The sequence below is a fragment of the Gamsiella multidivaricata genome (assembly GCF_025024155.1).
Source record: "Gamsiella multidivaricata strain RSA 2152 chromosome Unknown BC939scaffold_12, whole genome shotgun sequence".
Taxonomy (NCBI): Eukaryota; Fungi; Mortierellomycota; class Mortierellomycetes; order Mortierellales; family Mortierellaceae; genus Gamsiella; species Gamsiella multidivaricata.
Window position 1 is genome coordinate 108,196 of NW_026251720.1, and position 14,041 is coordinate 122,236.

Here is a 14,041-nt window from a genome sequence, read left to right on the forward strand (position 1 = left end):
TGATCCAAACGAGAGGTATCCAGGGACTGGAAACCGCCATGGCATGAAGCGTGACTTTATACGACCTACGATCTTTCGTAGCTATGGTTAACCGAATGAGTATCATTCGTTTGACCTTGGACGGAAGTCTCTTCAAGGAACCCCTGCATGATGTCTACAACAATGGCTGCGGATTTGATCCTATTGTGAAGCTCATAGCTAATGGGCGGACCAAGCGGCTGATACTCAAGAAAATGGGGGAGTTTTGGTTGCTCATCAGAGATCAAGGTCCCTCTGCTCGAAGCACTCATCATCGACTCTGCACTCTCCTCAGAGAAGAAAAGCGCTAAATCGGAATTCAGGATTTTCCTCAAGTATTGCACCTCGGTCAACAAATTGAACCTGAGATCCGACGATCGATATCTCTTGCTGAACTTCATAAAGGCCAAGATCGGCCTTTTCCTGCGGCTCAAGAAGATGACATTGAATTGCAAGGAACGTACCATAGCCATCGGCTCTTCCAAAGGCAAGGTCGTCTCCGCCAAGATGATAATTACCCGCCTTGAAGTTCTCTCGCCCGACAACAGGAAGTTCCTTGATCATCGCAACTTTACCAGGCCATATATTATACATACCCCAGGGAAGTCAAGGAAAAGTGAGCTGGTGAATATTATACGCCAGAGCTCAAGTCTTTCGGATATCCACAGTGGATGCCATCCCAAGCAAGTAGACACCATCATTGACTTGATTACATCGACAAGACACACCGTTATCCAAAGGGCGGACCAAGCGCATCGCTCGGGCTGGAGGTATTCGAAGACAAGGGCTTCAAGCACTTGGACATTGTCAACATAAAGACCAATTTTCCTGATTGTTCTGGTGCACCTACCATACCGACCGATATCGCGATGCGAGCAGTTCTTCCTGTGGTCAGGCCTAGCTATCTCTGGAAAGCGCCTAATAAATACGGGCTATTCCATCAAACAAATGGAGACGAACGGAGCGTTCAGCGACGATCTTGTCGGCCTGTTGAAAACGAAGATGGGGGCAAGAGACCACGATTCACGTCCCTGATGCTGCTTCGAGCATCACTGACACTTGAAGGCCTTCAGCGCATGCGCTGGGTCATCGGCCATTCAAGGTGTTAAGCAACAGGACCTCAGCTGGACCTTGGATTTTATTTCAATTTGCAGTGATATTTTCTAAATAAGCAAAGGGCAGGGTGCCCTGGCTGTCCGCAGCATCTCGATTGACTCAGGAATGTCTGAGACACTTATAACGTACTCTTCAAGGCGCTTCTTCCCTGTACTCAATATATTCGGATCAACCTGTTCAAACACGTCAGAGCTTACACAACGTTGCATCGGATGGGTAGCTGATATGATCTCGGCATTGCACCAGGAGCATGCAACTCGGCTCATTACATCAAGGATTCTAAAAGAGATCCAAATCCATCATAACACCCTCCACCAGAAGATTGGGCGCTTATGATCAACTCTATCGACTTTTCTACTCTAGAAACATTGAGCTTCAAAGGAGCCAACGTTCCCTGGAGGTAACCCTAGATACTAGTCGACAAAGTTCCAGGCAACAAGAACTCAGTCGCACCATTGAAGACGTTACGCCTTGAGGGCATGAAACTAGCCGAGTCCACCAATCCAAAGGCACTCTGGTCGCTGCTAGCGACCCTGGAGGGAAAGGTGCCCGATGTGAGCATCGAAGGATTGTGATGCTTGCCTACAAGCAGAAACTAGATAAATATAGATCGCTTTTAGTAAAGTAACGAGACGAGGATTATGCAGCCTATACTGTTTTGTATTCAGCGCCAGCTCAAACCTCACAGTATAATGGGATATTTGATAAATCTGGGGATCCAAGTCAAGAAGAGCCCAGGCGGGGTAAGTTAGGGTGAAGGGCATCTTGCGGGTTTGCCTTCGCCACCTTCTTCTAGTGCTCCACAAGTGCTTGCATGAGAGCATGATCGCGCTTCTTGCCCTCTCTCTCGCCATGCGTTCACAGCTACTGTGTCTACAGTCCTTTCTCCCTTCATTCGCAATTTCTTTCTCTTTTGTTCTCCCGCCGCTTCTCAAACACTCTCCACTCCAGTTTTATATCCGACTTCATATCATCTACTGTACTACTCTCCCTTTCCCCACTCTGCTGAGTACGCTGTGGGAAATGTACGCTCGACCACCACGATTGTCCTTCAGGAATAGATGGAGGCCAATAAGTGATGTGCTGAAGGATGCCAAGGCACTCAGGGTATTTCGGGCACCACATCCATATCTGGATTATAATACCAGATGTGTTAGATTATCTAATAAAAAAAGAGCATTCCATTCCATTATTCGTTCGCGTACGGCTGCAAAGAAAAGGCACGCTCGTAGTTGCAATGTAACATCGGGGGTACCATGGTTTGCAGTCTACCTACGATGTACCCTGTATATTTTTTACTTTTTTCAAGTAAGACTGATTGATGGCAAGCCAATCCACTTCTCTTCTGCATGTATCGCTCCGAACCATATACCCTACTCTTGAGGCCCCTTCAATTGCTCGTTTTACCAAAGACTATTTGCGCAACCCTGCAATAAAGACCTTTTACCCTTTCTTCTAATTCAAAAAAAAAGAAAAGAAAAAAAGCATTGTCACATCGTGGCGTGTCCGACGCGCCATCTTTTTTTCGATCGTTCTGATAACCTTAAATGTGTCAAAATTAAGACGCGTCAGGACACGTGCTGCACAGCCCCACAACATCCGTGAGCGTATAGTCTACATCCACTAATGCTCCAATACCATGGAGCAGGTAGCAAAATAGCTCTGGGGTATAAAGATGTAGTTTCGGTACTTTTCTGCAGAATGTGTATAGAAAAAAGGGGCTGTGCTACCATTGTAGGCGAGGCGCGATAACAATAGCCGCGGCTCTTTTGCTCTCTCTCCTCTTCCATGATGCCGATTCTCGTTCTCGAGGAATTGAGGAAGTGTCAAGTTCACGTAGCAGACTATTAATAATCCTGGAGCACACAAAGCCATGTAGGCGCATAGAAGGCGTAATGTATACTTGAAACGAAGAACTGCGGGAAACGTGTATATAGTGTTGAAAAATCTTTTTGTTAAGCCTGCGTTTCAGTGTGCCTTGGGTGTGTAAATGGATGGAATATTTTAGTGTGTCTGTCGGTAGGATGTGCGCGAGAGAGCCATCATCCTCCCGATCCCATCACTCCACCTGCCATCACTTTTGACATCCATCCTTCCCCTCGCTGGCCATCGACACTTCCTTTGTTGTCGTCGTTCCATCGATTGAGTCCTTCTTTCCGCCCCTGGGAGTCGATCTCGCACTCTTGCTTCGCTGTCGTGCCTAGTCTTTCACCCACGCGACTGGGCCCTGCTTCACACTCTCGCTCTTTCGGACTACAAAGCAATGTATCACCACTTCAACGGCTTCACCATTAGAATCAGCAACCCTAACAGCAGTATCTCCGCGGTCTTCTCTCTCGCTTTCCTTTCCCCCTGAGATATATCCTATTTCCTTTCCAAATTCACAACAGTCGCTGTTCCGCCACGACCACTTTCAACAGCAGCACCGCCCCTACTGCTTAACTACCACGACCAGGGACAGGGGAACAAGCGATTTGCAGCAGTACATCTCAGCGTCTCGACCTTTTATTAGGCAGCAATTGAGCGGGAAAGGATGTTTCTGGACTGGATAGCCCAGCTGGGGCTGCTCGAACATGATCCAGGTATGCCGCTTGATACTCTTCTCGCCTTGGCATCCACTCTCGTTGTGCCTGACAAAACTGCCAAAAATAACCAACAGCTTCTTTTACCATCAGTTTCCAATGTCCTGGCGCGTTTCCCGCTGTCCGTCAAGAAGACGCTCATCACTGAGGTGACCTCGACACTACTCGTCACCTCGGACCTGTCCCTCCTGTCTTCAATGGCACACATGAACTGGGCCATGGAAGTCCTGGGTCAGGGATTTGCTCTTCCGCTGGAGGAGCTATCAATTGCACAGGAAACGACCCAGTTGTATTCTCAATGGCTCTTTGAACCACAGATGCGACCACTCGCCTTTCGACAGGCTGCCGGGACTGCAGATGAACAGCTGTTATATCAGGTCAGTAACTTCTTTATCCAGAATATTTTGGGCACCGATGTTCATTTCAGCCTCTGCCTAACGCCTCTTTCGATGGATACAAGTAGACGATATTCCATCATTACTCGCTTCTGTTCCAGATCCGGTCCACATCGCCACCTGCGCCTGGCATCAACCACCTGCACCACCATAGCCATCATAATCACCATCACCGCCATCCTACGACACCACTCGCGAGTGCACAGTCAACCTCATACAGCCACCAAGCATCGCACTCGACGGCAGCACCACAGGTTCCCGTTGGAGTACTGATACAACGGCACATCGAGCTATGCAAAAAAGTGCTCACTGTCCTGACGATGGCAGGACGTCAACTGGGAAATTTATTCTCCGAAGGAACATGGGAGGTGCTCCTCAAAGTGGTCTTGGGCATCACGGACAGTCTGCTTCGAGAGCAGCCCAGTAAGTCAGCAACATCGCCAGCATCCTTGATACCGGAGAAGTCTAAGATGAGCGACGATCTTTGTGAGCACCTGCTCAGAGTCCTGTTCGAGCTCTGGCTCCGGTCCAATATCCGGCAGGTCCACATGTGGGATATCCTGAAGCAGTGCTTCAATGGCTGGACATACCGGATACCAGTCTTGCATCAATGGGCAGCTACCTCCCTTGGACTTTGTCAACGGGTTGTCAGACTGCTTTACGGACCAGGACAAGGCACGGATGTTGTCAACCTGGCTGTTGGTGGTTATAATATCGGGCTAGATCTGCAGGCGGATTTCACTCTCTATGCATGGCACCGTGTTATTTACCTGCTTAGGTGCCCCGCAAAGCTCACGCCAGCCAACTGTTTGGCAGCCGTCAATGGGATTGGCAGGATGGTGGAGACATTTCTCATCGTCGGAAGTAGCAACAACCAGACGACTATACCCGGATCTCCACCCTTGCCCTCAACCCCGACCGATATCTTTTCATCATCCCCACTCTCATATTCGAACCACCCCAACTCCTCCAACGCCAATCACAAGTCGACCAATTCATCCTCATTTCCTAGCAAACCAACCTCGCCGGATGGTAACACGATCATGCACATGTTTGGTGCCTGGCTCTTTGAAGTGTCTGCACTCCCGACCCCAGAGCCGACTTCAGCCGCTTACTCGTCGCATTGGCACACATTCGACCCTTATTACCCCACCGACAGCTATCATGAAGCCCAAGCCTCTGCGTTCGGAGTTCTGTGCAGAATCTTCAGCAAACCGCAGCCCTCCGCTCGACCTTTTCTTCGTATCTACACTGAGCGGTTCTACGAGGCTCTGTCGATTGGTTTGCGCAGTGAGACCTCGTTACCGACCATCCTGGCTCACTCTGCTGAACTATTCACAAGTGAACTAGAGGGGGTGCGGATGATGGTGCCTGACTTTGTAATCGGTATTCGGATGGCGATGGGCGGCCAGATTCGGGTAGCAAATGGTTATATGAGTCAGGAGAAGCAGAAGCAAGTCTTTGAAGATCTACATTTAGCGGCGTTGAAGGTCGCGGGTTGCATCATGTGTCTGCCCAATCACTTTGAGAAAGTCGAGTTGAAGGAAGGCTGGAACTTGGGGCTGTCAAAGTCAGCCAACATGGCGTTAGATGGCAAAGGTGGCCGAGAGGACAAGGAAATTCTAGCTCAGCTGGTACGTCTTGGATGGCTATTTAACAGTATGAGGTTCATTATGATGGTATATACTCATGCTGACATCTGTATCTACATCGACTTTTATTAAATAGATTCGAGTTCTGTATACCACGGACACCCCGGCAGAGGGGTCGATACCGGCTTCAGAGCGTTTTACGACGCTTAAATACTACATTTTGGAGATGCTTTTGAACTGTCTAGAGACCGAGACCTCGTCGTTCAATTTGCGGTACTTACTGCACCTCATCGAGGTCTATGTGCACGAGGATGTTGCATTCTGTCCAGGACTCGTCGGCGTGGTCGTGAAGACGATCCAGGAGAAGGTAACGCTGAAGCAGTTTTCAAAAAAAAGAAAAAGAAAAAGAAAAAGAACTGAGAGCAGCATGTCTGATTTAATGGCATAATCGATTTCGTTCTAGATTGTGACTATTCAAGTTCCTGTGGATGTGGCTCTGTGTGCCTTTGATGTGCTTATTGGATGCGCTAAGTTGTACGAATATGTGCGACGGGACAGCAAGGTATGAAGCCATCGTATTTGTCAAAGCTGGACATGGTCTATCAGTCAAGGCATAGCTAACAGCTAGATTATATTGTAAATATAATAGAGCTGCGCCCGCGAACTCGTATTGGCACTATGCAGATATGTGGACGCCCTTCTAGCGAACCACGCAGTCTTAACATCAACACACCCGCTGGTTGTACGGGCATACGAGTGCATGCTGCACTGGATTCTCGCCGGCCAATGGATCGTGGGCGACCAGGATTGTCATCTAGCCGTGATCAGCTCCATCAGCAGCGGACTTCACATTGCTGAGAGGGTCGAAGAACAGGAAGCCTCGATCGTGCCTCCGAAACCTCCACAGGAGAAGCGACGTTGGGGTGGTGGTGCAGCAGGCAACGCCATGATATCGGCTGTCGGTGCACCCTTGTCGCTAGGCAAGCCATCGAGCAACAGTGCCGTGAAACTATTCCAGGTCAACAACAAGCATCCCGGGCCGATCAAGATTTTGAATCAAGAGTCGAGACGGGATAAGGAAAATCGCAAGAACCGATCGGCGAGCTCTTCGATTTCGGGACATGTCAAAGCTTCACGTCTGGATCTGACGGCGATCCAGCATGCGGCTGAAATGGCTATGATCCAGTTTTCGAATCAGCTCGCTAACTTCCCAATCTGGACCGATGATATCGGACCGAGCAGGATGTCGACTTTGTGGAACGATATCAAAATGAACAGGACAAGCCTTATCAGTCCCAGGGGTCTTTTTGGGTTCGAACCCCTTGAACACCAGCAGCAGCGGCAGCATCATCCCCCTAACTCCCCGGTGGCCGATATCACGGGTCCTGCGCGGTACTTTCTGCTAGATAGACGGATTATCCTGGGCTGTTGTGAGTTGTCGAGCATACCTAGCTCGGATAGCGACGCACAGAGTTTTGTGGATGAACGTGGTCCTTTTGTCGTGGTGACTATGAGGGATTCTAGCGGCAAGAACTCTTGGAAGGTGCGCCCAAGTCATTTTGAGAGAAATTACGCCAATGCGGAACCCAAAACGTTTGCTCAAAACGGTAATCGAGTAGCGGTACAGGAGGCTGATGAGCATACAAACAACAGGACCGTGCCGGGTTTAGAGGAAGACGGATATGTAGCCGACCCAATTGCTAGGCCTAGAGTCCTGACAGTCGAAGCTGCAGATGAGAGCAGTATCGGTCTCAGGCGATATGTGCGACCTGCGAAGTGCACAGCAGAAGAAAGTTCTTCAGAATCCCCGCTTGCGGATGAGAAGAGCAGTACACCACAGATGCTTGCCTTTGAGCCAGGCGAGACTGAGTTCGATCGACCCTCCCAGCAACTCGTGCAGGCGTCTGGGTAAGATACGTTGTATTCAGCAGATTTCAGCAAATGCAATAATACCAACGGAGTGAAAGCCACGGTGCGACAGATTCTAATCGGTTGTATACTCATCTCTTTCTTTTGTGTCATTTACTTATAGATCTAACGTGCTTCGGATTTTGATGGCACAGATGGGATATCTTTCACTTGAAAGCAGATCACGAATCATGCCCTTGCGTCTTTCAGAGCGTTTGCTGGCCGAGCTGCAGTTCCTAGATGACCTCAAAGAGTACGTCAATTGCTGTCTTTTTCTCTTTCCCACTTGCAGCGGTGAACCAGGCTGCCAGTTACTTGCTGCATGTCATTTATTCTATCGACTTCTGCAACTTCTTTAGGAGAGACTGCCTGGGGGTGAGCGTGTTCTTTGCCCAATCAGGAGATGTAGGCTACGACGAGCTGATCCACGGCTCGCCAACTGGAATCTCCAAAGATTTTACCCGGTTCTTGGATTGCCTTGGATGGCCCATCCAGGTCGAGACTCATTCTGGATATCTTGGCCGCCTGAACAAAGATCTATGCCATACCACTCCATACTTTGCGGATCGCAACAGCGAGGTCATCTTCCACGTTCCTTATCTGATGCGACCCTCCAGCCCAGATGTGACGCCGATGCACGACCATCGCCTCGTGGACCAATTCCGTTCAGTGACCGTACAGGACTATGTTGCGATCGTCTGGGTCGAAGAGCGGGAGCGGATGCTGAACTTGATACCACTGATTGACCAGAGCGCCATGATCTTCATACTGATTCATCCGTTGGAGGCAGATTCTGCAGGGGGACTGTTTTGGATCAGGATTGTGATTCATGCTGCACACACGACGGCGGGATCGGTGCGATTGGCGGCGAATCCATTGATAATTGGACCGTTGGCGGATGGAATGCTGGTATCGAGACATTCGCTTGGAAGTCTTGTGAGAAATACAGCCATCTCTGCGGACAAGGCGTGTCGAGTGATGACGGATTCGTACACGGAGCCAAGCGCTGTGCGGGCGAGGTATATCCAGGAGGTGTTGCAGATGCACCAGCCGGACGAGCCAGAGAGTATCTCGGAGTTCTACAGGACGATGTTTGCGGCATGATCAGCTCATACTATTTCTTTTTAATCCTTTGTCTTTTCTCTCTTTTCCTTTCCTTTTTGCCAAAAAGCAACCTGTACACCATCACACCAGTTCCCCTTTCAATGATACTATTCAGCCATATACCAAATAGCAGCTACCCTATAATCATAATTGCGCACTTGGATCAACTGCTCAGAAATAAAGCGGAGCAGAGAAAATACCCATCGTTGTTTTTCTTTATTGGGAAGCTTACTTGATACCCGGCTCGTGTCACTGCCACCGCTGCTTTCATCACCGCCGCTGCTGTGTTTTTCTGCTTTTATGAATGCTAGCTGCTGGGTCAGTTCATCCCGAGAGGGAAACACATGTATGAAACCGGAAGAAGATCGCCCCACCATGTGGCAATTGTCGATACCTCCCCATGCCAATGAGAATTCCTTTCTACCGCTCCCTCTCGAGGTAAAAAAAAAAGCTGGGTCAATTTTGTTGTGATAAAGCAGGACTCATAGACAGGGGGGCAATCCGTTTCTTCAGATCGCTTATACTCGGATGTGTAAATCTGTACTAGGAGTCCGCCGTGCCTAGAAAGAACTAAAATTTGGGCGAAGTATCTACAGATCTCATAAACTTAGTCAATCCGCACAATAGGTCGCTCGTTGTCATCATTGGGTTTGGTCGTAACCGTTGATCGATGATCCTCAGAGGAAAATGAGGGAAAGGCAGCATTTTACTAATGAGAATACTGAAGAGACATGTAAAACAGATATGGATAAGTAGCTTACCTTTGTCATTTTGAAAGTGATGCCACTCATCAGACAGTTTGTGTCTTTAGGAAGGAAGACAGCGGAAAAAGTCTTTTTGCCTCCCTCCTCCTCCCCCCCCCCCCCCTCCCCAACAACAACAAGTTAGTAGCAATAGCAGTTAATGATAACGAAAGAAGACAAAGTAAGAAAGAAAGAAAGTAAGAAAAGACAAAAGAAAAGAAATAAAAACAAGAGCGAAGGAGGGAAACAAAGCGTAAAGAAGGACAGAGGGAAAGAAGGGTAGAAAGAAAGAACGAGCGGTAGAGGGACCCAGACCTGGCTCCGGAAGTTTACAGGGATGAAGGCAGGGAGGAGCACAGTGCCGAGGAACCTTTAGAGATAGGGATGAGAGGATTGGTAGCGCTCACTAAGACTGACACCAGTTGGCACCAGTCTCGCTATGCTGTGCAATGTCCATCGCCTAGTATACAAGGAGCGCTTTGGCCACCGCAGAACGATATTCGCAGCATACCTCATCCGTTCGCTCGTTGTGCAGATGAATACGTCCACACCGCATAACTGCCCCGCAGACCAACGAAATTTCACTCACGAGGCGCGCTGCAAAGCATCGGGAGCATAAGCTACCGTCGGACTCAGCTGAGAGACATTGTATTAAACAGCATATAAGGTCTAGTACGGTGATAAGCATCAAACTCATGTCTGTATGCTGTGGACGACAGTCATGGCTCTAATAGTGCTCATGCTAGTCAGTCTTACTGCCTTTGCTTCTTCTAGGCATGAATGGTGTCATCGCCATCGTGTCGCTAAGACCTCGGGCCAGGAATATGAACATCCCAAGGAGTCTCCCAAAAAACAGCCTCATGTTCTTCCTATCCGTTTGGTCAGGACTGCAGGCATTGGCGTCGGCAATAGGATAAAGGGTCATGCACGATGAGGTGGTGGCAAGATACGGCAGAACCCCCGGCAATACGGGGTTGTCGCTATGACCAACTGTTCTGAACAGGTATCTCCCAAGGTTCCTGCGCATCGTCCATGGAAAAACTAAAAGAGGCCCCACAGCGTGGTGAAGTGCTTGAACCCCAAGTGCTCATCGTTTTCAGTGCAGCTATACAATCAAATCACGGAAAGCACATTCTGCATTTGTATTGTGATATTCAGTGTTTCCACACTCTTGTCCCCAGACTACGCTCCCATCGCGTCGTTCTCTCGGCAATTTCAGTCTACCACAATCAAAACCAGCAGCACAGCACAGGACTCTACAGAATACACGCCCTCGATATGGATGTCAGACGACGCAGACACAAGGGCGGGGCCCTTCCGGACAAGACGGGCATGGGGAGCAGGGGCCGCCTGGATATTCGATTTAGTCATTTATTTTAGTGGAAACCTGCTTATTATAGGTTCATTGTTCTATGGTACATGCGGGGAAACGAGATTAAGAGAGAAAGGATACAGGGGATAGAATAGGGCGGTTGTGGTGTGCGGCCAAAATTATTATGGCCATCATCAACATCGTCATCATTATTATTTTCCGCCGGCTTTTGGGGGTGTTAAGTTCGGACGACAGAGGTATTGATCGCATAGAGAGCAAACAATCGCCTCTACCGAGTTCTCCAAAGATCATCCGTGATAGGCGGCTTCTGAGCATAGAGGACCTTCATAACCAGCTCGGCCTTCTCTGCGACGCACTCCATCTTCATCAGCTCGATCGTCTCCTCAAAGATGCCCTCCTCCAGACGGTTCATCTCGATGATTTCCTCTCTAAGCGACTCAACCATCTCTAGATAAGATCTCATCGCGACCTGGCCTCTCGGTCCTGCCCAATCTCCGATAGGGATACCATAATCAAAGCACTCGACATTGATCAATCCGGCGCCCAAGATCGTCGGCATCAGGGCCTCGACCATCTGTATCGGGTTCAATCCAGAGCTCAGGGCTGCCTGTTCGACCCACCGGTTGACCTTTAGTGACTCGACGCCCGCACGGAGGACCAAGCCATTGGACTCTGCGAGCTGAATCCATCCACCTGGACGGGTGAGCCTTCGGAGTTCTGCAAAATGAGGTGTCCATTCTTGGATCTGGGTCCTGAAGGCTCCGAGACGTTGGTGAACGAGGTCGAATTCGCCTTCCTGGTCACGGACGTCGCGCATCCGAAACTTGCAGTTCTCGGGGATGCGGAGAGGGAGGTGGGCGATGTCGAGAAGTGGGTCAAGGGCGTATACAATCGTCCTTGGGTACTTCAGCGCCATGTCCTGAGTGAAGAGCAAGAGATGGTTAGTGATTATAGTCAAGCCATGAGTTGCTCATGTTCGCCTAGAGCAACAGCAGCAGCGAATAAAGAGCAATAGATAAGTCTTGAGGTCGTACCATAGCCCACTCGCCAGAGCTGCAGTTAATATCGATCACCTTGCGGAATGGCTTCCCTACGGGCGCCATCAGATCCAGTTCATATGTGACCCTGTCCAGATAGAATGGGCTGTTCTCACACACGATAATATTAAAACGCAAGAAGAAAAAGAATGTTCGGTATTGGGTACAACCTTCTCAAATACACAATGTAATCATTCCTGCAAGCAAATACCTGTTTTTGCCAAACATACCTTTCGGGGTGATCTAACTCATCTGCATAGACAGGGATGATCCAGCCTGGGGTTTCGGGGTCTGGGTTGAACGTCAATGCCTCCGCGATCTGGTCCAACCATCTGTAAATACGTTCTCGCTTCTCCGTCTCTCGTGGGTTGGTCGGGAACTGTTTTGCCAGACGAGCAAAGACCTGGTCCACTGTCGGTGGACGCTGTAAAGAACTGCCACTGTCGATCAGCGGACCTGCATTTGCGAGAGCGTCTGCCGGCTTTCCAAAGTTGGCACCAGCAGGTGGTCGCTGGTCTCTTTCGGAGGGGTATGTAGTTGTTAGACGAGGTTGTGCTTGATACTGCTGCTGCTGCTGCTGCTGCTGCTTGAGTTGTGCCTGTTGCTGTTGTTGTTGTTGCTGCAGTTGATAATGATATTGATCCGGTTGTGCATAGGGATAACTAGATTCATTATGGTGGTAATGTGGGTTACTGTTGCTTTTAGAGTTCGCTGTATTGCCATAGGGAGCCGTGCCATTAGGGCCTTGGTATGAGTTGAGCATGCTGTTTCGATTATTGTTGTTGTTAATGACTGTAGGGTCGAGAGGATGGGACGAAGTCGATGCCTGTCGCTGATGATGATCGCCATAGTCTGCCAAGTGTTGCTGCTGAAGTTGTTGCTGGTATTGCTGTTGCTGTTGGAGTCGTATGATCTGTTGGTGCTGTGCAGTTCCGTTAGGGACCCTACCATCACCAAGGTTCATGGCAGCGACAGAGGAGACCACGCCACCAAGACTGCCTCCAGGAGCATTTTCAGTTGCGTTTTCGTCCTCCAAAAAAGGGACCGTTGAGGGTGGGACCGGGGCTTGCATCGGGCGCTGTTGCTGCTGTTGCTGCTGCTGTTGAGTGTGATTAGGATGAAAGGTCGAAGTCCTTCCATGAGACTGATGTGGAGAAGCAGACGAAGGTCTGGGGTCTGCACCTTGATACAAGGGCTGCGGCTGTTGGTGGTGCATTGACATCATCATCTCCTGACTCGACGGCGTGTTGTGAATCGTATTGGTGTTGCTGTAGCCGTGTGCTGCAGCCTCTTCTCCCGCACCGATGCCCAAGACCATCGTCGCCCTCGATCCCAATCCTGAAGTTCGTAGGCTGGTCTCATGGCTGTGGATATGGCCATTGGTTCCAGCCGTGGCTGGGTTAGGGGCTGCACCATGTTTGACCTTTGAGCTGTATTGGAAATGCAGGCTTGAGTCCGAGGTCTTTTCCTGTTGGTCCAATCGTCCTGGGCTCGACATATTTGGATGGTTCCAGGGCAAACTGCCTACTACTCCAGGCAATCCAGTTCCAGATCCTGGCCCACCTCCACCAACGGGGGTCTCTGGACGGTCAATGGGCGAGGACGACGAAGCCATGAAGCCGTGGATAGAGTAGTGTCCACTGTCGTTCGGCAGCGGTTGTTGTTGGTTGGCGTGGCTCTGTTTGCTGGATCGGCCTGAGCCAGGGAGCTTTGAGTGTTTGCCCCGAGACTTTGTCCCTGCTGGGCGGGACTTTGAGTTGCCCATGATCAGGCACTACTTTGAGTGATGATAGGTGGAGTTGAAGAAGGTATGATCCTGGTTAATTGAACGGACGAAGCGATCAAGAATAGGGGAGAGAAGGAAGCGGACGAAGAAGGTATGGTTATGAGGGTCAAGGAGGAGGGAGGAAATGATGAGGTGATGATCAGCTGGATATGTAGGGACCGGGGCGGGATGGAGAGAAGGAGAGGGTCTTGGGTGGTGTGAGGATGGGGGCTAGGGGTGTGAGGGATGGATGCAACCTTATCGGTCTGAGTTTCGGTTCAGGAGCGAGGGGAAAGTGTGAACAGGTTATGCGTAGTTATGCGGCAATCGAATGCTACAAATGAAGAAGAGGAAGACAGGACAGGAGCACGAAGGGGAAGAGGGCAAGACGATGATAAAGCGATGTAGAGAGGGAAGATGGGGCGGTGATACAGAACGAGGTGGAGTG

General features: G+C 49.8%; 4 protein-coding genes across 4 annotated transcripts; 2 read left to right on the forward strand and 2 right to left on the reverse strand.

The window, feature by feature from the left end:
- Positions 1 to 83: 83 nt before the first annotated feature.
- On the forward strand, positions 84 to 1,709 carry BC939DRAFT_474432 (uncharacterized protein; the record flags this gene model as incomplete). The annotated part of the gene is given in 5 exon segments (XM_051558419.1): positions 84 to 185; positions 268 to 510; positions 741 to 1,120; positions 1,498 to 1,534; positions 1,545 to 1,709. 5 exon segments carry the CDS (start codon positions 84 to 86, stop codon positions 1,707 to 1,709), a joined length of 927 nt encoding a protein of 308 aa, XP_051415260.1.
- Positions 1,710 to 3,177: 1,468 nt separating this feature from the next.
- Positions 3,178 to 8,915, forward strand: BC939DRAFT_407851 (uncharacterized protein). Its single transcript, XM_051552876.1, has 8 exons — positions 3,178 to 3,716; positions 3,810 to 4,093; positions 4,180 to 5,745; positions 5,840 to 6,070; positions 6,167 to 6,265; positions 6,353 to 7,611; positions 7,736 to 7,864; positions 7,971 to 8,915. Exons 1-8 carry the CDS (start codon positions 3,668 to 3,670, stop codon positions 8,713 to 8,715), a joined length of 4,362 nt encoding a protein of 1,453 aa, XP_051415261.1. The 5' UTR covers positions 3,178 to 3,667; the 3' UTR covers positions 8,716 to 8,915.
- Positions 8,916 to 10,989: 2,074 nt separating this feature from the next.
- Positions 10,990 to 12,193, reverse strand: BC939DRAFT_37623 (uncharacterized protein). The gene is made up of 3 exons (XM_051551690.1): positions 12,059 to 12,193; positions 11,826 to 11,934; positions 10,990 to 11,710 (listed from the first exon to the last, which is right to left on the reverse strand). Exons 2-3 carry the CDS (start codon positions 11,892 to 11,894, stop codon positions 11,060 to 11,062), a joined length of 720 nt encoding a protein of 239 aa, XP_051415262.1. The 5' UTR covers positions 11,895 to 11,934; positions 12,059 to 12,193; the 3' UTR covers positions 10,990 to 11,059.
- Positions 12,194 to 14,009, reverse strand: BC939DRAFT_37646 (uncharacterized protein). Its single transcript, XM_051551692.1, has 3 exons — positions 13,851 to 14,009; positions 12,777 to 13,602; positions 12,194 to 12,490 (listed from the first exon to the last, which is right to left on the reverse strand). The coding sequence occupies exons 2-3, from the start codon at positions 13,591 to 13,593 to the stop codon at positions 12,369 to 12,371; spliced, it is 939 nt and encodes a 312-aa protein (XP_051415263.1). The 5' UTR covers positions 13,594 to 13,602; positions 13,851 to 14,009; the 3' UTR covers positions 12,194 to 12,368.
- Between the last annotated feature and the right edge of the window lie 32 nt (positions 14,010 to 14,041).

Coding starts and splice junctions, on each gene's coding strand:
- BC939DRAFT_407851 (XM_051552876.1), top strand. CDS start 3,668: ATGTTTCTGGACTGGATAGCCCAGCTGGGGCTGCTCGAACATGATCCA. Junction 3,717..3,809: donor GCTGCTCGAACATGATCCAG/GTATGCCGCTTG, acceptor TTTTACCATCAG/TTTCCAATGTCCTGGCGCGT. Junction 7,612..7,735: donor CAACTCGTGCAGGCGTCTGG/GTAAGATACGTT, acceptor ATTTACTTATAG/ATCTAACGTGCTTCGGATTT.
- BC939DRAFT_37623 (XM_051551690.1), bottom strand. CDS start 11,894: ATGGCGCCCGTAGGGAAGCCATTCCGCAAGGTGATCGATATTAACTGC. Junction 11,711..11,825: donor GCTCTGGCGAGTGGGCTATG/GTACGACCTCAA, acceptor CTCTTCACTCAG/GACATGGCGCTGAAGTACCC.
- BC939DRAFT_37646 (XM_051551692.1), bottom strand. CDS start 13,593: ATGGGCAACTCAAAGTCCCGCCCAGCAGGGACAAAGTCTCGGGGCAAA. Junction 12,491..12,776: donor TGCCATGAACCTTGGTGATG/GTAGGGTCCCTA, acceptor TAATGAATCTAG/TTATCCCTATGCACAACCGG.